At 41.4% G+C, this 23,953-nt stretch overlaps 1 protein-coding gene and 1 non-coding gene across 3 annotated transcripts; both read right to left on the bottom strand.

Moving 5' to 3' along the window:
* Window positions 1-3,645: 3,645 nt before the first annotated feature.
* LOC139389585 (1-acylglycerol-3-phosphate O-acyltransferase 9, like) lies at window positions 3,646-18,909 on the bottom strand. 2 transcript variants are annotated; one of them, XM_071136417.1, is made up of 15 exons: window positions 18,825-18,883; window positions 18,060-18,183; window positions 16,801-16,968; window positions 15,639-15,705; window positions 13,694-13,842; window positions 13,202-13,347; window positions 11,057-11,131; window positions 10,851-10,940; window positions 10,596-10,689; window positions 10,225-10,340; window positions 9,795-9,850; window positions 5,555-5,640; window positions 5,282-5,410; window positions 5,124-5,203; window positions 3,646-4,239 (listed from the first exon to the last, which is right to left on the bottom strand). In XM_071136417.1, the coding sequence occupies exons 3-15, from the start codon at window positions 16,942-16,944 to the stop codon at window positions 4,125-4,127; spliced, it is 1,347 nt and encodes a 448-aa protein (XP_070992518.1). In that variant the 5' UTR covers window positions 16,945-16,968; window positions 18,060-18,183; window positions 18,825-18,883; the 3' UTR covers window positions 3,646-4,124. The 2 variants fall into 2 exon arrangements, with proteins under 2 accessions (XP_070992518.1, XP_070992517.1); XM_071136416.1 differs by lacking the exon at window positions 18,060-18,183 and having other exon boundaries at window positions 18,825-18,909.
* Window positions 4,314-4,396, bottom strand: trnaa-ugc (transfer RNA alanine (anticodon UGC)). Its single transcript has one exon. It is a non-coding gene; the product is annotated as a tRNA-Ala (tRNA).
* Window positions 18,910-23,953: the final 5,044 nt, after the last annotated feature.

Raw genomic sequence — 23,953 nt, 5'->3', positions numbered from 1 at the left:
GGCATTAATATGTGTCACATATCAGTTTGAAAATTATGTAAAAATAATATAATTGAGTTAACAAGGCCGCATATAAACGTGGTCTCTTTTTTGTTTTCTTAAATAAGGCAGCTCCAAAATGTAGGTGTTTCAGCCTAGCTCAGTGCTTTCTGTGGTGGGGCAAGCCAACAGAAAATATGGAGCGTTGCACCGTGATTGGCTCAGTGTTCTGTCACTCATGGGGTACTACGTCACCGCCAAGTCTAAGCGTAGACTTAGAAAATTCTAGCCCCTTGGGTGCTGCCATAGAGTTACATTAGAAGTGCCCATCCATGAAGGCTCAAGGTCATTGGCCACAGATAAAATGACTTCAAATCACGTTATATGTACAGTAGCTTTGATTGGAATGATCATGTCAACATCATACTTTCAAAATCTTAGCTAGCAGTCATCATCATGAATCAAGTCAACAATCTACTGGCAAATCATTTTTAATCCGTGTCATAGGAAGAGAAATAATGAAAATAAATTATAGATAAAACATATCGGTGCTCATTGGCCATCCAACACAAGTTGGAAATCGCAAATTCAACGAGTGGTTTGAAAGGAATCAGTGACCGTGGCTGTGTGGTCCCAAATCTTGGATTAAGGGGCACTTTTCTACGGTTCAAATTATAAAATTCAACATTGGCCATGCTGTCAATGAAGCAAGATTTGTACAGCGCTCAAAACAACTTAACTTGGAGGACCTCCGCGCCACCTTCCTGTTCAAGTGAGCCGAGCACAACGATGTGAGTCCAAAAATGTTTTGTATCCTGCTTCATAAATGATGTAATATGCCAGGGAGATATGTATACTGTAGCTAAGTGTCACGACTTCCGCCGAAGTCGGCTCCTCTCCTTGATCGGGCGGCGTTCGGCGTTACCGGCTTTCGTTACCGGCATTTTTCATGTATCCATTTGTTTTGTCTTGTTCCCTGCACACCTGGTTTTCATTCCCCAATCAATTCATATGTATTTATTCCTCTGTTCCCCATCACGTAGGATTGTTTGTGTTAAGTGTATTTTGATATTGTGGATATTGTTACGGTCATTATTTTTTGTCTATGTTACGTGTTTTATGTTTTATAACATTTTATGTTATTTTGTGCTGTCATTTTGACCGGAAATAAAAAGTGCGCCTGTTCACTACACTCTGCTCTCCTGCACCTCACTTCGCCTCCGATACACACCCCTAACACTAAGAAAGTAATACTAAGCATATTGTGTAGTAAGATGTTAGTAGCCATGTGCCTCACCCTAATAACTTGGTCTATATACCTCTAACTTTGCCTACTTTTGACTGTTCTACTGTAGCCTATAACCTGTTTTAGAGAAATGAATCATTGAATATTGCATTATTTAGCCGACGGTTCTAACTGGGTGTACAGAGAGAGCACTAAGAACAGCCCATGTTCTGAATTCTGTCGCTGTATGTTAAGTGCTAAACAAATAGTTGTATTGACTAACGTTACATCTGTCCTAGCTCGCTCATTGTCTTTATTGAAATTACGGATTGCCTCCTATCCGCTTGTCATTCCCTTATGCCAGTTTGTACATCTCAATTGTCATTAGAAACCAAATTTGTTTAAGCAAGTCAGCCATGTTTTTTTTAAAGGTAGTAAAAGAGGCTGAATGAACTGTTTCACTTCCAGAAAAGGATCTGCTGATAGCCAGTTGTAGGCAGTGGTAAGATGTCGGGACAGCTTTATGTACAGTGCCTTGCGAAAGTATTCGGCCCCCTTGAACTTTGCGACCTTTTGCCACATTTCAGGCTTCAAACATAAAGATATAAAACTGTATTTTTTTGTGAAGAATCAACAACAAGTGGGACACAATCATGAAGTGGAATGACATTTATTGGATATTTCAAACTTTTTTAACAAATCAAAAACTGAAAAATTGGGCGTGCAAAATTATTCAGCCCCTTTACTTTCAGTGCAGCAAACTCTCTCCAGAAGTTCAGTGAGGATCTCTGAATGATCCAATGTTGACCTAAATGAATAATGATGATAAATACAATCCACCTGTGTGTAATCAAGTCTCCGTATAAATGCACCTGCACTGTGATAGTCTCAGAGGTCCGTTAAAAGAGCAGAGAGCATCATGAAGAACAAGGAACACACCAGGCAGGTCCGAGATACTGTTGTGAAGAAGTTTAAAGCCGGATTTGGATACAAAAAGATTTCCCAAGCTTTAAACATCCCAAGGAGCACTGTGCAAGCGATAATATTGAAATGGAGGAGTATCAGACCACTGCAAATCTACCAAGACCTGGCCGTCCCTCTAAACTTTCAGCTCATACAAGGAGAAGACTGATCAGAGATGCAGCCAAGAGGCCCATGATCACTCTGGATGAACTGCAGAGATCTACAGCTGAGGTGGGAGACTCTGTCCATAGGACAACAATCAGTCGTATATTGCACAAATCTGGCCTTTATGGAAGAGTGGCAAGAAGAAAGCCATTTCTTAAAGATATCCATAAAAAGTGTTGTTTAAAGTTTGCCACAAGCCACCTGGGAGACACATCAAACATGTGGAAGAAGGTGCTCTGGTCAGATGAAACCAAAATTGAACTTTTGGCAACAATGCAAAACGTTATGTTTGGCTTAAAAGCAACACAGCTCATCACCCTGAACACACCATCCCCACTGTCAAACATGGTGGTGGCAGCATCATGGTTTGGGCCTGCTTTTCTTCAGCAGGGACAGGGAAGATGGTTAAAATTGATGGGAAGATGGATGGAGCCAAATACAGGACCATTCTGGAAGAAAACCTGATGGAGTCTGCAAAAGACCTGAGACTGGGACGGAGATTTGTCTTCCAACAAGACAATGATCCAAAACGTAAAGCAAAATCTACAATGGAATGGTTCAAAAATAAACATATCCAGGTGTTAGAATGGCCAAGTCAAAGTCCAGACCTGAATCCAATCGAGAATCTGTGGAAAGAACTGAAAACTGCTGTTCACAAATGCTCTCCATCCAACCTCACTGAGCTCGAGCTGTTTTGCAAGGAGGAATGGGAAAAAAATTCAGTCTCTCGATGTGCAAAACTGATAGAGACATACCCCAAGCGACTTACAGCTGTAATCGCAGCAAAAGGTGGCGCTACAAAGTATTAACTTAAGGGGGCTGAATAATTTTGCACGCCCAATTTTTCCGTTTTTGATTTGTTAAAAAAGTTTGAAATATCCAATAAATGTCGTTCCACTTCATGATTGTGTCCCACTTGTTGTTGATTCTTCACAAAAAAATGCAGTTTTATATCTTTATGTTTGAAGCCTGAAATGTGGCAAAAGGTCGCAAAGTTCAAGGGGGCCGAATACTTTCGCAAGGCACTGTAGGTCCTAACATTTTGTGGGCACCGTTTGAGTGCAATTAATGTATTGTTTTGTGTTGTGTAGTGGCTTTGCATTTCGTTGTTCATATTTTTTGCCCCACCAAGATTTACATGCTAAAATCGCCACTGCCGTGATATCAAATCGTGGTAGCGGCATACCATGCAAAACTAGTCTCAGCACTGTTTATGAAACATTTAAAATCATCAATTCACAATCAGTTTTACTGATTCTGACTACCTTGTTCTAGTAGCTGAGCTTGTTAATAAACACACCCCTAAAATAGGGAACAGCTGAAGACTAATGTTTATTTTCAAACAATTAGCAGTATTGATTGATCTACTGGGCTCAACATACAGGGGGGGAAAAAACATTCAGACAAAAAAGAAACAGTCATGCATAACAAAACTCTGACATTCAGATCTCTGGGATTAAACAACAACAAAAAGATATACGGTCACAAGGTTATTAATTCATTCGAATGCCAAACAGGATTTCATAGTCATTTCCTAGCAGAACCATTTTTTACAGCAGCACAATAAAGAGCTATTCCAATCGGACCTGCCACCCCATCTCCTTTACAGTTCCATTGCACTAGTGTTGACACAGTCTTTCCAATGTAATGCGAATTGGCTTATCAGTTATCATACAGTCTACAAGACACTGTCAATGTTACATCCCTGAATGGTCCATCCACACGATGGCAGTCTAGTCCATGGTCATCGGTATTAGTCAGTCATCAGGCAGGGATGTGGTAGTGGAGGGTGTCAGTCACTGTGACTGCTGTTGTCCTCCTCACTCCCAACCACCATGCTGCTGTACATCTTCTGCTGCTCCTCTTTAAACATATCCTTCACCTTGGCCCTCTTCAGGCCCCCATCCCTACACAGAAACAAACACACGTAAGAAACATTTACATTTGTAATTTAGCAGACACACTTATAAATTTCATACTTTTCCCAAACTGTTTCCCTGTGGGAATTGAACCCACAACTCTGGCGTTGCAAGCGCCATGCTCTACCAACTGAGCCACATGGGACCAATGTTTTTTACGAATGTATGTTTTTTAAGAAACAAACGTATCTGTGCTCAAGCGAATCTACAGCAATTCTGTGTGCCTTTTTTTTGTTTTCCCTTTATTTTAACAAGGAGACCCATTGAGACCAAGGTCTCTTTTACAGGGGAGCCCTGCATGTTTATTTAACTAGGCAAGTCAGTTAAGAATACATTCTTATTTACAATGACGGCCTACATCGGCCAAACCAGGACGATGCTGGGCCAATTGTGCTCTGCCCTATGAGATTCCCAATCGCGGCCTGGATTCGAACCAGGGTGTCTGTAGTGACGCCTCAAGCACTGAGATGCAGTGGCTTAGACCGCTGAGCCACTCAGGAGCATATACACAATTTACAAATAAAACATAATACACATTTACAAGATGACAAAACACACAAGAGAAACAATCCCATTCCTCAGCAAAGAGGTCCCCAATGCCTTCACTGCCTAGGTCCCCAATGCCTTCACTGCCTAGGTCAAAGACAGTCCAGTACGAGGCTGTCAAATGTTTATGCCTAGGTCAAAGACAGTCCAGTACGAGGCTGTCAAATGTTTATGCCTAGGTCAAAGACAGTCCAGTACGAGGCTGTCAAATGTTTATGCCTAGGTCAAAGACAGTCCAGTACGAGGCTGTCAAATGTTTATGCCTAGGCTCTAGTGCAAGTGAATTATCAGAAAATCCTTATAGAAGGACGGAAGGATATTCTTACCAGGACAAGTCCACTAGTCCCCCCTGATGTGCGATGGCAGACTTGACTCTGTTGGCAAACTGGACAGCATCCTCCCCTGCCTGTGAAAAGAGGAGATAGATCAGTGGCACTTGGTGCATGGCTGGCAGGTTGTGTGTGTCTGTGTGTTGTATACACACCTGTTGGGTCATGGCTGGCAGGTACCAGACGTTGCAGACTATAGCCCAGCTGGTCATCATCCTCAGCAGGTAGCTCACCATGTTGTACTTGGCACTGTTCCAGAACGCATCCCCAAACTGAGGGTCATACTGCGGGAGGGAGATGGTCCCACAGTTGACAGAACACCTCTTCAAAAATGTGCTGACATTTTCTTGCAATTTTCCCAATGGCATCTTTACGTGATTTAGGGAAAAGTCAACTACTGGACAGAAGCAGTGATATTGATGCCTCACCTTTATGGCTACTGGGTATATTGTTCCTCCAATCTCAAAACTTCCCTTTTTGAACATCATGACAGACGTGTTGTTGATACAGGTCCCTGAGGACACCAGAAATATGCACTGTAGATAAGCCACAACCACCAAACATACAGTATACAGATCCTATGATAACAACAATGCTCTCCAAAATGACAGAAAAGGGTGAAAACTGCAAGGCCCTGCATGAGATATACAGTGGGGCAAAAACATATTTAGTCAGCCACCAATTGTGCATGTTCTCCCACTTAAAAATATGAAAATTACAGGCCTCTCTCATCATAGGTACACTTCAACTATGACAGACAAAATGAGGGGGAAAAAATCCAGAAAATCACATTGTATGATTTTTAATGAATTTATTTGCAAATTATGGAAAATAAGTATTTGGTCACCTACAAACAAGCAATTTCTGGCTCTCACAGACTTCTTCTTTAAGAGGCCCCTCTGTCCTCCACTCGTTACCTGTATTAATGGCACCTGTCCACAACCTCAAACAGTCACACTCCAAACTCCGCTATGGCCAAGACCAAAGAGCTGTCAAAGGACACCAGAAACAAAATTGTAGACCTGCACCAGGCTGGGAAGACTGAATCTGCAATAGGTAAGCAGCTTGGTTTGAAGAAATCAAATGTGGGAGCAATTATTAGGAAATGGAAGACATACAAGACCACTGATAATCTCCCTTGATCTGGGGCTCCACGCAAGATCTCACCCCGTGGGGTCAAAATGATCACATGAACGGTGAGCAAAAATCCCAGAACCACACGGGGGGACCTAGTGAATGACCTGCAGAGAGCTGGGACCAAAGTAACAAAGCCTACCATCGGTAACACACTACGCCGCCAGGGACTCAAATCCTGCAGTGCCAGACGTGTCCCCCTGCTTAAGCCAGTACATGTCCAGGCCCGTCTGAAGTTTGCTAGAGAGCATTTGGATGACCCAGAAGAAGATTGGGAGATGGTCATATGGTCAACTCGTCGTGTTTGGAGGACAAAGAATGCTGAGTTGCATCCAAAGAACACCATACCTACTGTGAAACATGGGGGTGGAAACATCATGCATTGGGGCTGTTTTTCTGTAAAGGGACCAGGACGACTGATCCGTGTAAAGGACAGAATAAATGGGGCCATGTATCGTGAGATTTTGAGTGAAAACCTCCTTCCTTCAGCAAGGGCATTGAAGATGAAACGTGGCTGGGTCTTTCAGCATGACAATGATCCCAAATACACCGCCTGCGCAACGAAGGAGTGGCTTCGTAAGAAGCATTTCAAGGTCCTGGAGTGGCCTAGCCAGTCTCTATATCTCAACCCCAAAGAAAATCTTTGGAGGGAGTTGAAAGTCTGTGTTGCCCAGCAACAGCCCCAAAACATCACTGCTCTAGAGGAGATCTGCATGGAAGAATGGGCCAAAATACCAGCAAGACTTACAGAAAACCATTGACCTCTGTCATTGCCAACAAAGGGTATATAACAAAGTATTGAGATAAACTTTTGTTATTGACCAAATACTTTTTTCCCACCATAATTTGCAAATAAATTCATTAAAAATCCTACTGTGATTTTCTGGATTTCTTTTTCTCATTTTGTCTGTCATAGTTGAAGTGTACCTATGATGAATATTACAGGCCTCTCATCTTTTTAAGTGGGAGAACTTGCACAATTGGTGGCTGACTAAATACTTTTTTGCCCCACTGTGTGTGTGTGTGACTTGCATATACTGTATACAGCAGTGGTTCCCAAACTTTTTAAAGTCCCGTAACTCCTTCAAACATTCAACCTCCATCTGTACCCCCTCTCGCACCAGGGTCAGCGCACTCTCAAATGTTGTTTTTTGCCATCATTGTAAGCCTGCCACACACACTATACATTTATTAAACATAAGCATGAGTGCGAGTTGTCGTCGTAACCCAGCTTGTGGGAAGTTTCAAAGAGCTCTTATAGGACCAGGGCACAAATAATATAACAATAATCAATAATTTTGCTATTTATTTAGCCATCTTACACATAACTTTATTTGTTCATCAAAACATGGTGAATAACTCATCACAGGTTAATGAGAAGGGTGTGCTTGAAAAGATGCTCATAACTCTGCAATGTTGAGTTGTATTGGAGTCTCAGTCTTAAATCATTTTTCACACACAGTCTGTGCCTGTATTTAGTTTTCATGCTAGTGAGATCGGAGAATCCACTCTCACATATGTACATGTCTTAACAGCGCAATTTGCCAAGGCAAGAAACTCTGAGCGTAGTATCCAGAAATCTGGCAGTGGCTTCTGATTAAATTTAATTTCACAGGCTCTTTTTTTCAGATATCGGTAAGTGGACTAGAGGCAGGGCATGAAAGGTATAGAGAATCCAGTGGTATGTGTCGTCTGTTTCAGGAAAGTATCTGCGTACCCAGCTTAATCAGGTGCTTCGATATATCACATTTGACATTGTCCGTAAGCTTGAATTCATTTGCACTCAAAAAAATCATACAATGATGGAAAGACCTGCGTGTTGTCCTTGTTAATGCAGACAGAAAAGAGCTCCAACTTCTTAATCATAGCCTCAATTCTGTCCTGCACATTGAATATAGTTGCAGAGAGTCCATGTAATCCTAGATTCAGATCATTCAGGCGAGAAAAGACATCACCCAGATAGGTCAGTCGTGTGAGTAACTAGTCATCATGCGAGCGGTCAGACAAGTCAAAATTATGGTCAGTAAAGAAAACTTTAAACTCGTCTCTCAATTTTAAAAAAACGTGTCAATACTTCGCCGCTTGATAACCAGCACACTTCGGTATGTTGTAAAAGCATTACATGGTCGCTACCCATATCATTGCATAATGCAGAAAATACACAAGAGTTCAGGGGCCTTGCTTTAACAAAGTTAACCACTTTCACTGTAGTGTCCAAAACATCTTTCGAGCTGTCAGGATTTCCCTGGCAGCAAGAGCCTCTCGGTGGATGCTGCAGTGTACCCAAGAGCCTCTCGGTGGATGCTGCAGTGTACCCAAGAGCTTCTCGGTGGATGCTGCAGTGTACCCAAGTGGCGTCGGGAGCAACTGCTTGCACGTGCGTTACCACTCCACTATGTCTCCCTGTCATGGATTTTGCACCATCAGTACAGATACCAACATCTTGACCACCAAATTCAATTTGATGTCCAAAAGCTGTCCTGTACTTTAAAAATATCCTCTCATGTTGTCCTTGTTTCCAGAAGAGGATGTCTTCCTTAATTGACCCCCCATAAACGTAACGGACATATACCAGGAGATGTGCCAGGCCCTCCACGTCTGTTGACTCATCCAGCTGAAACGCATAGTAATTGTTTCAAAACATCTCTTGCCATGTCACTGATGCATCGTGAAACAGTGTTGTTTGATTGAGACATCGTCTGTATAGTTTTTTTGGCCTTTTCTCCCAACATTGTCTCTGCCATATCGAAGGCAGCAAGAAGAATGAAGTCCTCCACAATAGTATAGGGTTTGCCTGTCCTCGCCACTCGGTAGTTCACCATATAAGACGCTTCTAGCCCCGTCTTATTAATGGTATCTGTTGCTTTTATACATGTCTTACTACTCAAACGTCTTTATTTTTTATAAAAAATCCTGTGGCTTATTTTTCAAATGGTCATGTTTCGTTTCTAAATGTCTGCGCAAGATTGAAGGTTTCCTGTGAGAGAGTAACGGTTAATGTGATTGGATGTTAATTATTTGACTAGGCTACCTGTATTTGACCTTGTGTTGTTATTTCGCTGAACACTAGATGGTTTAAATTTATTTTTGGCAGTCAAACTAGGCTACTCAGGCGAGAAAAAAAAAACTCACCCAAATGTAGAGCCCCGTTGGAAAATACAAATGTACTGTTTGAAAATGTGAAGAAAATGATTTCAGTTTGGGAATACCTGGTATACAGCAAATTTGTAGGTGTAGGATCAGCTTACCCTAACTAACCAAGGCACTGGCTTAAATCAGTGTCTAAGGGCAACTTCATGCTAATCCATTTGGCCAATGTAGCACTTACCGATTCGGATAGTCTGGATTTTCCATCTGTAGATGCTCTACAGATAGTTTGTTGTTAGCATGACCATCTGTTGATAAGCAACTGCTTGCTAGGGTTAGGAGTAGAATAAGGGTGAGGGTTAAGTTTGGGGTTAAGGTTAGAGTTAGGGTTAGTAGATTGTAGAGCATCTACAGATGGACTGACTATCCAAATTAAATAGAACCCACCTTCTGGAAAGATCAATATAGGAAGCTTTGTGTTGTCATTCACATGATCCGTCAACCTGTAAACATTCATAACAGTTAGAAAACCTAACTTTATATCTGGGAGGAGTATGAACATAGCTCCAACTGAAACTATAATGCATGTCCATATCAGAAAATGTCAGTGTTAAATTATATCCCTAATTGTCAATGGCAATGACTTGTGACCAATACATTTGTGCATGAATGTGCTAACGTTTGGTTTTACTGACAAGCACTTATAAAGCAGAGAACATACTGTAAGTAAGCTGTCTGGCAGGAGTACATTATCAGGATGAGGAAATATGATTAGATATGACTGATTATTTGTCTGTAGCCATTTTCAATGGGCATGTCATTGCTTGTCTGAACATTGTAGGTAGAGATGGGAATAACAGTGAACAGGTAAGCTCACCTCTTGGCCACCAGGTGGCGATCTTTCATATCCGCTCTCTCAAACCAGATGTGAGGACAGGACCTGGCCATGGCCCTCTGCAGCACTCCCATCAGACCACCATGTGACTGGCCCACCTAAAACACATCAGATCAAATCCCAAATAAAGTCCTCATAATTCCTTTCACAGACAATTCATCCGATTAGGATTAAAGAAGTATAAAGTAGTAAATTGCCAGATAAATGTAAGGTACACAAACATGCATAAAATGGTGTACAAAATAAAAAAATAGGCTACACAGAGAGAAAGCAGTCAAATGAGCGTCAATCAACAAATTTCACACATTTCAGCCATTTCAAGCGAGGCTTAATGTCAGCTTTATTTCACGTACCATGGCGTAACACCCATCGTTGCAGAGAATTACGATATCAATCGGGGAGGTGTGATTGGCCACACAGATTCCTCCTTTTCTGGGTCTGTTTTCTCTGTAAAACAAGATGGAGACACACACACACACACTCTAAAGTAAAATAAAAAAAATCTCTGCACACATCATGAGGACCAACAGTAGGGTCACTTGGGGACAGGATGGTGTGTAATAGCTTGCTGAGTAGATATGTGCGAGAGGGGAGGTCAGTTTACTGACTTGTTATAGTAGTGGATGGTGCAGGAGAGGCCTCGGGCACAGATCCTGTAGCACATCACATGGACCCAATCGCTCAGCCAGGACTTCAGCCTACAGAACACACAGACGCTACCTTAAAGATGACTAAAATACAATGACGAGAGGAATGTCTAAGTCTTTAAAACAATCCTGTGTGAACTTGTAGATTGAAAGCTGTGTAAGTGTACCTCCAGTTCGGGAGGAATCCTACAGCAGTGGTTCCTATCACCAGCCAGGTCAGGCCTATAGATGCCAGCGTGATCCTGAAAGAAAACATTCTCACTCAGGAACATACAGTGCCTTGCGAAAGTATTCGGCCCCCTTGAACTTTGCGACCTTTTGCCACATTTCAGGCTTCAAACATAAAGATATAAAACTGTATTTTTTTGTGAAGAATCAACAACAAGTGGGACACAATCATGAAGTGGAACGACATTTATTGGATATTTCAAACTTTTTTAACAAATCAAAAACGGAAAAATTGGGCGTGCAAAATTATTCAGCCCCCTTAAGTTAATACTTTGTAGCGCCACCTTTTGCTGCGATTACAGCTGTAAGTCGCTTGGGGTATGTCTCTATCAGTTTTGCACATTGAGAGACTGAAATATTTTCCCATTCCTCCTTGCAAAACAGCTCGAGCTCAGTGAGGTTGGATGGAGAGCATTTGTGAACAGCAGTTTTCAGTTCTTTCCACAGATTCTCGATTGGATTCAGGTCTGGACTTTGACTTGGCCATTCTAACACCTGGATATGTTTATTTTTGAACCACTCCATTGTAGATTTTGCTTTACGTTTTGCATCATTGTCTTGTTGGAAGACAAATCTCCGTCCCAGTCTCAGGTCTTTTGCAGACTCCATCAGGTTTTCTTCCAGAATGGTCCTGTATTTGGCTCCATCCATCTTCCCATCAATTTTAACCATCTTCCCTGTCCCTGCTGAAGAAAAGCAGGCCCAAACCATGATGCTGCCACCACCATGTTTGACAGTGGGGATGGTGTGTTCAGCTGTGTTGCTTTTACGCCAAACATAACGTTTTGCATTGTTGCCAAAAAGTTCAATTTTGGTTTCATCTGACCAGAGCACCTTCTTCCACATGTTTGGTGTGTCTCCCAGGTGGCTTGTGGCAAACTTTAAACAACACTTTTTATGGATATCTTTAAGAAATGGCTTTCTTCTTGCCACTCTTCCATAAAGGCCAGATTTGTGCAATATACGACTGATTGTTGTCCTATGGACAGAGTCTCCCACCTCAGCTGTAGATCTCTGCAGTTCATCCAGAGTGATCATGGGCCTCTTGGCTGCATCTCTGATCAGTCTTCTCCTTGTATGAGCTGAAAGTTTAGAGGGACGGCCAGGTCTTGGTAGATTTGCAGTGGTCTGATACTCCTTCCATTTCAATATTATCGCTTGCACAGTGCTCCTTGGGATGTTTAAAGCTTGGGAAATCTTTTTGTATCCAAATCCGGCTTTAAACTTCTTCACAACAGTATCTCGGACCTGCCTGGTGTGTTCCTTGTTCTTCATGATGCTCTCTGCGCTTTTAACGGACCTCTGAGACTATCACAGTGCAGGTGCATTTATACGGAGACTTGATTACACACAGGTGGATTGTATTTATCATCATTAGTCATTTAGGTCAACATTGGATCATTCAGAGATCCTCACTGAACTTCTGGAGAGAGTTTGCTGCACTGAAAGTAAAGGGGCTGAATAATTTTGCACGCCCAATTTTTCAGTTTTTGATTTGTTAAAAAAGTTTGAAATATGCAATAAATGTCGTTCCACTTCATGATTGTGTCCCACTTGTTGTTGATTCTTCACAAAAAAATACAGTTTTATATCTTTATGTTTGAAGCCTGAAATGTGGCAAAAGGTCGCAAAGTTCAAGGGGGCCGAATACTTTCGCAAGGCACTGTACATGACACAACAACACATTATGCTGGTCATGAGCCAACACTCCACACCACAGGAGGTTGGTGGCACCTTAATTGGGGAGGACAGGCTCATAGTAATGACTGGAGTGGAATCAGTGGAATGGTAACTAATACACCAAACACATGGCCTCCAGGTGTTTGATGCCATTCGCGCCGTTCCGGACATTATTATGAGCCGTTCTCCCCTCAGCACCCACCTGTGCTCCACACTTTATTGATATCTGTGGTTGTGCATCCTGTCTATTCAGCCACTAGCTGGATTATTTGTGGTAAGCACTGCATTTATTATTATTGGTGCATGGCATGTATGTTTGGTTCAGGGATGTGAACTGTAGGAGAACTGAGGCCTTGCTATAGGGGAACAGTGATTCTGAATGATTTCACACTCCCAGGTGTTACCTGAGTGGAGCCAGGATGCAGTAGCGTATGAACACGCCCAGCCCCCAGACCATAGTCAGTTTGAGGCTGATGTACTGGAAGTCGATGTTGGTCCGAGTTAGCAGGTTCCACGACACCAGCTCCTCTGACGAAAACCGCTGGGTCACCTTGAAATCAGAAGAAGAACATTACAAATAATGTAATAATAAATAATGTAATAATAATAATAATAATAATTACAAACAAAAAGAAAGTCTGGACTTTGAATAGACGTTGTACTGTTTTTCCCAATCCTGAATCAACCCCTGGCCCTAAACACTTCCTGATGCCCCTTCGTTGATATGAAAGGACTGGACGTGTGCAGTAAAGGCAATAACTAGGAAACTCATCTTAGCCTACCAGAGAGTTAAGCATTACTGTATAGCTCAGATCTATCAGGGGCCATCATGGAATATCTAGCATTAGGGGTACATTTGGAATTAGGCATCAATCTTATTCTAGTTGTGATCTCACCTCATCCTCTACGATGTCTTCGATGCCTCGTCTGTAGAAGTAGAAACAGTCGCTGAGTGTGAAGTCCCCTCCTACTGGTGGTTTAGGGCGACTGCGCCTCAACTCCCCAAGCGCCTCCTCCATAGAACCATCATCCCTCTGGATGAGGCCTGGAAATCCACACACAAAGATATCACCTAGTCAACCCTATATAATTTTCAGATGTGATCATATCGTACCGCTCGCTATCTGTAGTTGATAAAGATTAATTTGTTTTATATTTTACCATCAATACAGACAACATTCACAGAGTCACAAACAAAGAGCTTCAAAGTCCAATAAGTTTATTAATTTTGAATGACAAATATGTCAAACGACCATGGACATGTTAGGAGCTGTCGAGGAAGGAAATGAGTCACAGAACTGCAACACATTTAAGAGAGTGTCACCAACCAACTCACACTGTTGCTCCATATTGAGAAATAGAGATATCTTGGGCTGATAGCTGAGTGGAAGAATCACTAACCACAACCCTAGTCCTGATCCTAAACAGGTTAAATAAGAGATGACAGGCCATCAAACATAGTAAACGGCCCTTTGTGTGTCTGTCATCGAGGTAATCACAGCTCTAGGATCAGATTACCCCACCACAGTGTATCCCTTCCTCCTAGAGGTCTGAAGGCAGTGAAATCAGCTGAGGAGACTGAATCTGATGACGCACGAGGCAAAGTTCAGGAGAGAGAGAGACAGAGTGACTGCCTTTATGCTGAATTCAATCAATCCTGCTAAAGCAATGTTTATGCTTGACCCATTTGTTTTCTTTGAAAACTACAACCAGCATCTACAATGAGGGGAGTACAATACAGAAACCATCCTGTGAGTTTATATATAACAAATTAAAAGAGCATCTTGATGTGCTGTGCTAGCTAGTGAACACAGTGCTGTGAGTTTGATTGAATTGGCCCTGACAAACCTATAAGACTGCTGATTGTGAAGTGACTGCATCAGTAGATAGATAGGCAGCCAGCACAGAGCCACATCATTCAGCACAGAACATTGTAAATTCTCACGATCACAGTCTGCTAATTAACAGAGACTGCTCCAAGCCTTCCACTGCAAGCACTATAAAAATAAATAAATACATAAAATCAGGTTTACACCGTCTCTAGGTTCTCAGTGGTATAATTAAGCAATAAGGCCCAAGGTGGTGGCGGTCCTGGCAATATACCACGACTAATGGCTGTTCTTATGCGTGATGCAATGCGGAGTGCCTGGATACAGCCCTTAGCCGTGGTATATTGGTCATATACCATAAACCCCAGAGGTGCCTTATTGCTTTTATAAAGTGCTTACCAATGTAATTATGCAGTAAAAAATTAAGTATTGTCATACTGTCAGCCAATCATCATTCAGGGCTTGAACCATCCAGTTTATAATTTCATGTAGGTTACCCCATCCCACCTAACGTGCCTTGAGTACATTGAAAATATATATATTATAAATGCAACCTATTTCAACCATTGACAGCTGACTGAAATCAGTCCTGACATGATATTTTCAATGCACTCCACAGAGGAAAACCTGTTTAACTACTATGGTACACTAACATACAGGATTTGTTCTAAGGCACTTTACATGTAAATTAGCTTCTGAACACAGCAGATAAACAACAGTGTCTTTGGGAACCAGTGTTGTTGAGAGAGAGGAGAAACAGACCGAATAGAAACATACTGTATATGTTTCTTTATGAGTTTCTCAATGGCAACGGGAGTGACTGAAAACGTTGAGGTTTCTCTTTCCACATTGGCCAGGCTTGTACGCCTAAATTATCAACCATGCAACTTTAGGGAATGCCCACAATCATTTCCTTATCAGAGACCAATGAGTAAATAAATCTCTCTATCCATTCATCCATCCTATATATCGATCAAGCAAATGAATCCAATGAGCTTGCTCATTTGCTCACCGTTGGATGAGGAGGATTCGATTATATGCTGCTCTTTGTTGACTGTCTGGATCCTCAACGTGGCCCACTGGAGAATATGAGAGATGAGAAACATCTTTAGCCTTTGACATCTCACCCCATGACCCACAGCAGGACAGGAGAGAAAGGACATACACATATTCACCCCTGAACTCTCACCCCAGATAAGCCCCTGGACAGGGTTTGAAAGTTTTTTTTTTTTCCCCAGGAGGCCACAAGGTTACAGGATGTTCAGATGGAAAAGTGCAGAGAACATACGTGCTTTTCTGTCAGAAATCATGTCAGTTCTATACATTTATTGCGATTCAAAGTTCCAAACATATTGCTCACCATATGTCTGCTGCAGAGGGACAAGAGCCATGAGAAAACGAGTTTTGATCAGTCATGGAAATAAAAGTGCTGAAAACAAATTGGCTCCATATTTAAGAAGATGAGAACATGCTATGAAGGGTAATTACTGCAGTTTTGATGCAGGTGCAGCCCACCTGCTCAAAATAATATTGCGATATGAAACTGTATCGATTTGTTTCTCCCTCACTATTGCTGTGGTATAAATACATACATTAAGGCCACAAGTCTTATATTTAGGACATGATGAATAGATAACATTTAAGACAACTATAAACACATGAAGCTGTGCCCCTCACGTTGTCTGAGTGATGCAGTTCACCAGATTTTACAGAGTGTCTAAGTATTACATTTCCTCTTCCCCCCTACTTCTGAACAGAGGCAGTTCACCAGATTTTACAGAGTGTCTAAGTATTACATTTCCTCTTTCCCCCTACTTCTGAACAGAGGCAGTTCACCAGATTTTACAGAGTGTCTAAGTATTACCTTTCCTCTTCCCCCTACTTCTGAACAGAGGCAGTTCACCAGATTTTACAGAGTGTCTAAGTATTACCTTTCCTCTTCCCCCTACTTCTGAACAGAGGCAGTTCACCAGATTTTACAGAGTGTCTAAGTATTACCTTTCCTCTTTCCCCCCTACTTCTGAACAGAGGCAGTTTACCAGATTTTACAGAGTGTCTAAGTATTACCTTTCCTCTTTTCCCCCTACTTCTGAACAGAGGCAGTTCACCAGATTTTACAGAGTGTAAGTATTACCTTTCCTCTTCCCCCCTACTTCTGAACAGAGGCAGTTTACCTCAAGGGTTTTGACCAGGATCTTCATGTATGTCTCAGAGATGCCCAGGGAGAAGCCAAACATGGCAGGCACCATGAGAAGAGCCACAATGAGGTAGACCCACACCTTCAGCCCTGCCAGGACCACCACCCAGAAATCCTCCATCACTACTCTCTACAGTATGTCACCCTGCAGAAACAACAACAGGTGATTGATAGCAGTAATAGCATAGCAAGCTTATGTGTAGGCTATGGGAGATAGGGACATAAACACACACATTGAACCAACATTGAAGGGTGTCAGAATAACCTCTCTGTGTGTAAGCGCAGGGTGTTGTTGGTTCAATATCTAACAGTACTACCTCAATTGCTACAGTTAAAGATATAATTCACCCAAATGACATATTGGTTTCCTTACCGTGTAAGCAGTCTATGGACAAGGTGAGACAGCAAATTAAATCCATTCTTTGATGCTTTGCATATGACATGTGAAAAATGCTAATATCGGTGACTTGCATTGGATTTGTTCCACAAATTTATTAAAGAAAAAAAAAATTTTAGGTTTTGGAGACAGTGGCCAGGTAAACAAAACCAAAACATAGATCTGTCATACCATTTTCATAGACTGCTTACAGGGTAAGGAAAACATTTTGATAATTTTGTTATTTGGGTGAACTATCCCTTTAACTATAGGCTAGAGAGGGTGGGAAATGATACCACTCAGATTTCAGGACAAACACCGAACATGGCTACACATCAGGTATGTGTGTGACTATGTAAAGCGGAATGAAACAAATATATATAAATAACATAGAATGTGCAATCTATTAGATCAAAAACACAAGGGGAGCTGAAATAGGCCTACTATACTTTACTAAAATATAAATGTGAACATGTAAATTGTTGGTCCCATGTTTCTTGAAGTGAAATCAAAGATTCCAAGAATGTTCCAAACGCACAAAAAGCTTCTCACAAACGTTGCGCACAAATTTGTTTACAATCCCTGTTAGTGAGCATTTCTCCTTTGCCAAGATAATCCATCCACCTGACAGGTGTGGCATATCAAGAAGCAGATTAAATAGCATGATCATTACACAGGTGCACCTTGTGATGGGGACAATAAAAGGACACTCTAAAATGTGCAGTTTTGTCACACAACAATGCAACAGATGTTTCAAGTTTTGATGGAGTGTGCAATTGGCATGCTGACTGCAGGAATGTCCCCCAGAGCTGTTGCCAGTTAATTAAATGTTAATTTCTCTACCATAAACTACCGCCAACCTCATTTAAAAGAATTTGGCAGCACATCCAACCGGCTCACAACCACGTGTAACCATGCCAGCCCAGGAACTCCACATCTGGCTTCTTCACCTGCGGGATCGCGGGATACCAGCCACCCGGACAGCTGATGAAACAGAAGTATTTCTGTCTGTAATAAAGCCCTTTTGTGGGGAAAAACTAATTCTGATTGGCTGGACCTGGTTCCCCAGTGGGTGGGCCTATGCCCTCCTAGGCCCATCCATGGCTGCGCACCTGCCCAGTCATGTGAAATCTATAGATTAGGGCCTAATAAATGTATTTAAATTGACTGATTTCCTTATATGACCTGTAACAGTAAAATCGTTAATTGTTACATGTTGCGTTTATATTTTTATCAGTATAATAATGGGATAACGTAGGCCTACTATCAACAAATCCAAGGCGCATGCCTGAAATGACAAGTTCAAACGCGACAGAAAGAAGCCCAGCATTTGATTATAGGCTAATACAAATCTATCTAGGCTGACGATTGGAAACTCGATTTAAAATAAACTTCACCAACTTTAGATTGCGCAGCATATACGCTCACGAAAATACGCTCACGAAAATCCTCAACCGGAGACGCTCAATTCATTTCAACATCAATAGCCAATTATAAACAGAGTAGGCTATTGGACACAGCTAAACCAAATCGCTTGACAAAAAACTGTCAGCAAATTGTCCAGACCTGGCCGGACAATTACAAAGTTTGGTTCCCGATATTCAGCCCGGCGTGGTGGATCTTACCTGTCAAACTCCAGTCCATGTTACCATGCCCTTCCCTATTGTAGAACTCATACGACTATGTGTGAAGCTAACCACAATAGGGATTATCCACAATAGTGGGATTTGCGGATCGCTTTCAAAATAAAAGTCCATAATTGAAACTGATCCAAACGGCAACAAACAGGGGAATAATTCCACATTTGGATTAGATAATGCTAAACAAGGTTGAAATGTTGTTACATAACTTAATAATAAATACAATAATGTATTTATTTGACAATAAACAGTAAACAAACTGTTCAGATCCCACTGTGGCTGGAATAGACTGCATACTTGCATTGGGGCATATGCATTGTACAGCCTTAACTATAGAGAGCAGTGGTGGCTGGTGGGAGGAGCTATAGGAGGACAGGCTCATTGTAATGGCTGGAGTGAAATTAATGGAATGGTATCAAACACATCAAACACACGCCCAATTTTTCAGTTTTTATTTGTTTTTAAAAGTTTTAAATATCCAATAAATGTTGTTCCACTTCATGATTGTGTCCCACTTGTTGTTGATTCTTCACAAGAAAATACAGTTTTATATCTTTATGTTTGAAGCCTGAAATGTGGCAAAAGGTCGCAAAGTTCAAGGGGGCCGAATACTTTCGCAAGGCACTGTACATGGCAGCCATTCTGTTGGAACATGATCCTCTGCCAAGGCACCGGATTCTGTTTTTTCCCAGAGACATATATGTAAATATCCCAAAAGGCTTTTCAACTCAGAATCATGCTCACAGTATTTTTTTTAAATCAGTTCTTATCCCAAAGCAATAAATCTAAATACAGTGTATTCAGAAAGTGTTCAGACCACTTTACTTTTTACACATTTTGTTACGTTACAGCCTTATTCTAAGATGGATTACATTTTTTTCTACCCCTCATCAATCTACACATAATTCCCCATAATGACAAAGAAAAAATAGGTTTAATAATTTAGCAAATTTATACAAAATATAAAACGGAAATATCACTGTTACATAAGTATTCAGACCCTTTACTCAGTACTTTGTTGAAGCACCTTTGGCAGTGATTACAGCCTCAAGTCTTCTTAGGTATGAATCTACAAGCTTGACACACTTGTATTTGGGGAGTTTCTCCCATTCTTCTCTGCAGATCCTCTCAAGCTCTGTCAGGTTGGATGGGGAGCGTCACTGCACAGCTATTTTCAGGTCTCTCCAGAGATGTTTGATCGGGTTCAAGGCCAGGCCACTCAAGGACATTCAGAGATTTGTCTTGAAAACACTCCTGTCTTGGCTGAGTGCTTAGGGCCATCAAACTTTTGACCCATTCTGAGGTCCTGAGCGCTCGGAAGCAGGTTTTCATCAAGGATCTCTCTGTACTTTGCTCCGTTCATCATTCCCCCGATTCTGACTGGTCTCCCAGTCCCTGAAGCTGAAAAAAGTCCCCACAGCATGATGCTGCCACCTGGTTTCCTCCAGATGTGATGCTTGGCATTCAGGCCAAAGAGTTCAATCTTGGTTTCATCAGACCAGAGAATCTTGTTTCTCATGGTTTGAGTCCTTTAGGTGCCTTTTGGCAAACTCCAAGCGGGCTGTCATGTGCCTTTAACCAAGGAGTGGCTTCCGTCTGGCTACTCTACCATATAGGCCTGATTGGTGGAGTGCTGCAGAGATGGTTGTCCTTCTGGAAGATTCTTCCATCTCCACAGAGGAACTCTGGAGCTCTGTCAGAGTGACAGGCCCTTCTCCCCCGATTGCTCAGGCGGCCAACACTAGGAAGAGTCTTGGTGGTTCCAAACTTCTTCCATTTAAGAATGATGGAAGCCACTGTGTTCTTGTAGACCTTCAATGCTGCAGAAATGTTTTGGTACCCTTCCCCAGATGTGTACCTCTACACAATCCTGTCTTGGAGCTCTTACGGACAATTCCTTTGACCTCAAGGCTTGGTTTTTTCTCTGACATGCACTGTCAACTGTGAGACCCTATATAGACAGGTGTGTGCCTTTCCAAATCATGTCCAATCAATTGAATTTACTACAGGTGGACTCCAATCAAGTTGTAGAAACAGGATGCACATGAACTCAATATCGAGTCTCATTACAAAGGGTCTGAATACTTATGTAAATAAGGTTTATGTTTTTTTAATCTTTAACACATTTGGAAACATTTTTTTTTAACTGTTTTTGGTTTGTCATTGTGTGGTACTGTGTGTAGATTGATGAGGGGGAAAAAACTATTTAATCAATTTTAGAATAAGGATATAATGTAAAATGTTTGGGAAAAGTCAAGAGGTCTGAGTACTTTCTGAATGCACTGTATATTGCTCTGGCTTATCCCAAAAGGCTTTCCAAGTCAGAATCAACAGTGTTTTTTTAATCAGTCCCAGAGATGACCTAAATAAACCGAGTGTGTCTGTGCGCGCATGTCTGTGTGTGTGTGTGTGTGTGTGTTATTGTGTGTTTGTTTGCTTGTGTGTGTGTGTGTGTGTCTCTACTATGGTCCTGGACCACCAGCTATGTGTTTAGATCTTGGTTTAATATCAGACTCACAATAGGGACTTACTCACCTGAGTCTGCAGGTTAAGGAAAATTCACACACTACCAAGAAGGAAGGTACGGAGCGTAATGCAGTGTTGGCAATGTCGTTTTATAGGTTATTCATAATTTTACATTGACAGGTGTATGTACACCTGTCTGCCTTTCTTTCTCTGTCCATTGGATGGCGCTGTTCTACCTGACATGGTGAACTTTGGTCCAGACTCGTTTAGGACAGTGGTGGCTTGCCCTCTCAACCTCTCACAGATAGTAACTGTGTAAAGAAAGCCGCACTAAGGACTAGCCACACTAGTGGAATTTGCTGTTTGCCTTCAAAATAAAAGTTCCCCATTGAACCATCCAAACGGATACAAATATTGCCCTTTTTGGACTAGATAATGGTAAACAAGGTTAGAATGTTGTTACATAACTTGAAAATTAATACAATAATGAATTAATTTGACAAAAACAATAAACATAAAAAAAAAACACTGTGGACTTATTAGACTGCATTATTGCCCTTTAGGGTATACTACAGTGCATTCCATTCGGAAAGCATTCAGGCCCCTTCACTTTCCACATTTTGCTACATCACAGCCTTATTCTAGAATGGATTAAATCAAATTGTTCCTCATCAATCTACAAACAATACCCCATAATGACAAAGCAAAAACAGGCTTTCAGACATTTTTGCAAATTTAAAGAAATAAAAAAAACACTTAAATATCACACTTACATAAGTATTCAGACCCTTTACTCAGTACTTTGTTGAAGCACATTTGACAGCGATTACAGCCTTGATTCTTCTTGGGTATGATGCTACAAGCTTGGCACACCTGTATTTGGGTAGTTTCTCTCATTCTTCTCTGCAGATCCTCTCAAGCTCTGTCAGGTTGGATGGGGAGCGTCGCTGCAATGCTATTTTCAGGTCTCTCCAGAGATGTTTGATCGGGTTCAAGTCCAGGCTCTGGCTGGGCCACTCAAGAACAGGTCTTTCCTTGCTCATCTCTCCCTCCAGCTCAAACTGTTAGTGTCCCACAAACATTTAAAGAATGACTTCCCCCTAAAAAAACAACCAATGTTTTATAAAATGGCCTATATGGCATTGATATGAGTCAGAAACATTTATTCTTGTCAATATTGATTACAAAGTGTAAATAGGATAATTGTGTCATAAAGTCTCATGTAAAACTGAGTTTGGAACCTGAGTGAGTCACGAGTAAATGAAGGTTGGGTTTTCATTACAATTATGTCAACAATTCATGCCCCCTTTGCCAAGCTCCACTTGCAAATCGTCCCTCCGCCCACTTCGCTTCCCTTTGTGGGTCTTTATTGTTTCATTAGCCCCATCACGTTCAAAAGATTATGGCCATTTGAGACTGAAAAGCCCTATACGCAGTGGTGGAAAAAGTACCCAATTGTCATACTTGAGTAAAAGTAAAGATACCTTAATGGAAAATAACTAAAATAAAAGTAGAATTCAGTAAAATCTACTTGAGTAAAAGTCTAAAAAGTATTTGGTTTAAAATATACTTAAGTATCAAAAGTATAAATCATTAAGCAAACCAGATGGCACCATTTTCTTGTTTTTTTTATTTATGGAAAGCCAGGGGCACACTCCAACACTTTTGGGTGTCAAGGAAAATGTATGGAGTAAAAAGTACAATATTTTCTTAAGGAATGTAGTGAAGTAAAAGTAGTCAAAAATATAAATAGTAAAGTAAAGTACAGATACCCCAAAAACTACTTAAGTAGTACTTTCTTCTTTTAATGCATTACAAACTGTCACTAAAATTGATTTTTATTTGGATTTCATGTAATGGACATACACAAAATAGTCCAAAAATAAAAAACTGAAAAGTGGTGCGTGCATATGTATTCACCCCCTTTGTTATAAAGCCCCTAAATAAGATCTGGTGCAACCAATTACCTTCAGAAGTCACATAATTAGTTAAATAAAGTCCACCTGCGTGCAATCTAAGTGTCACATGATCTCAGTATATATACACCTGTTCTGAAAGGTCCCAGAGTCTGAAACATCACTATGCAAGTGGCACTGTGACCAAGGTGCTCGCCAATCAGGTCAGGGACAAAGTTGTGGAGAAGTACAGATCAGGGTTGGGTTATAAAAAAATATATATCAGAAACTTTGAACATCCCACAGAGCACCATTAAATCCATTATTAAAAAAATGGAAAGAATATGGCACCACAACAAACCTGCCAGGAGAGGGCCGCCCACCAAAACTCAGAGACCAGGCAAGGAGGGCATTAATCAGAGAGGCAACAAAGAGACCAAAGATAACCCTGAAGGAGCTGCAAAGCTCCACAGCGGAGATTGGAGTATCTAGGACCACTTTAAGCCGTACACTCCACAGAGCTGGGCTTTACAGAAGAGTGGCCAGAAAAAAGCCATTGCTTAAATAAAAAAATAAGTAAACATGTTTGGTGTTCGCCAAAATGCATGTGGGAGACTCCCCAAACATATGGAAGAAGGTACTCTGGTCAGATGAGACTAAAATTGAGCAAAGATCCCAGTGGTTAGATGTGCCAAGCTTGTAGACATACCCCAAGAGACTTGCAGCTGTAAGAGCTGGAAAAGGTGGGTCTTT

This window comes from Oncorhynchus clarkii, chromosome 30, assembly GCF_045791955.1.
Source record: "Oncorhynchus clarkii lewisi isolate Uvic-CL-2024 chromosome 30, UVic_Ocla_1.0, whole genome shotgun sequence".
Lineage (NCBI taxonomy): Eukaryota > Metazoa > Chordata > Actinopteri > Salmoniformes > Salmonidae > Oncorhynchus > Oncorhynchus clarkii.
Note: the sequence above shows the minus strand (reverse complement) of the source record. Positions and strands in the feature narration are given on the sequence as shown.

Excerpts from the sequence above, each read along its gene's own strand:
- LOC139389585 (XM_071136416.1), bottom strand. The coding sequence starts at position 16,944 with ATGGAGGATTTCTGGGTGGTGGTCCTGGCAGGGCTGAAGGTGTGGGTC. Across the intron at positions 13,348-13,693 it reads AAGACATCGTAGAGGATGAG|GTGACCCAGCGGTTTTCGTC; the intron begins GTGAGATCACAA and ends TCTGATTTCAAG. Across the intron at positions 5,204-5,281 it reads TGCCAGCCATGACCCAACAG|GCAGGGGAGGATGCTGTCCA; the intron begins GTGTGTATACAA and ends CTCTTTTCACAG.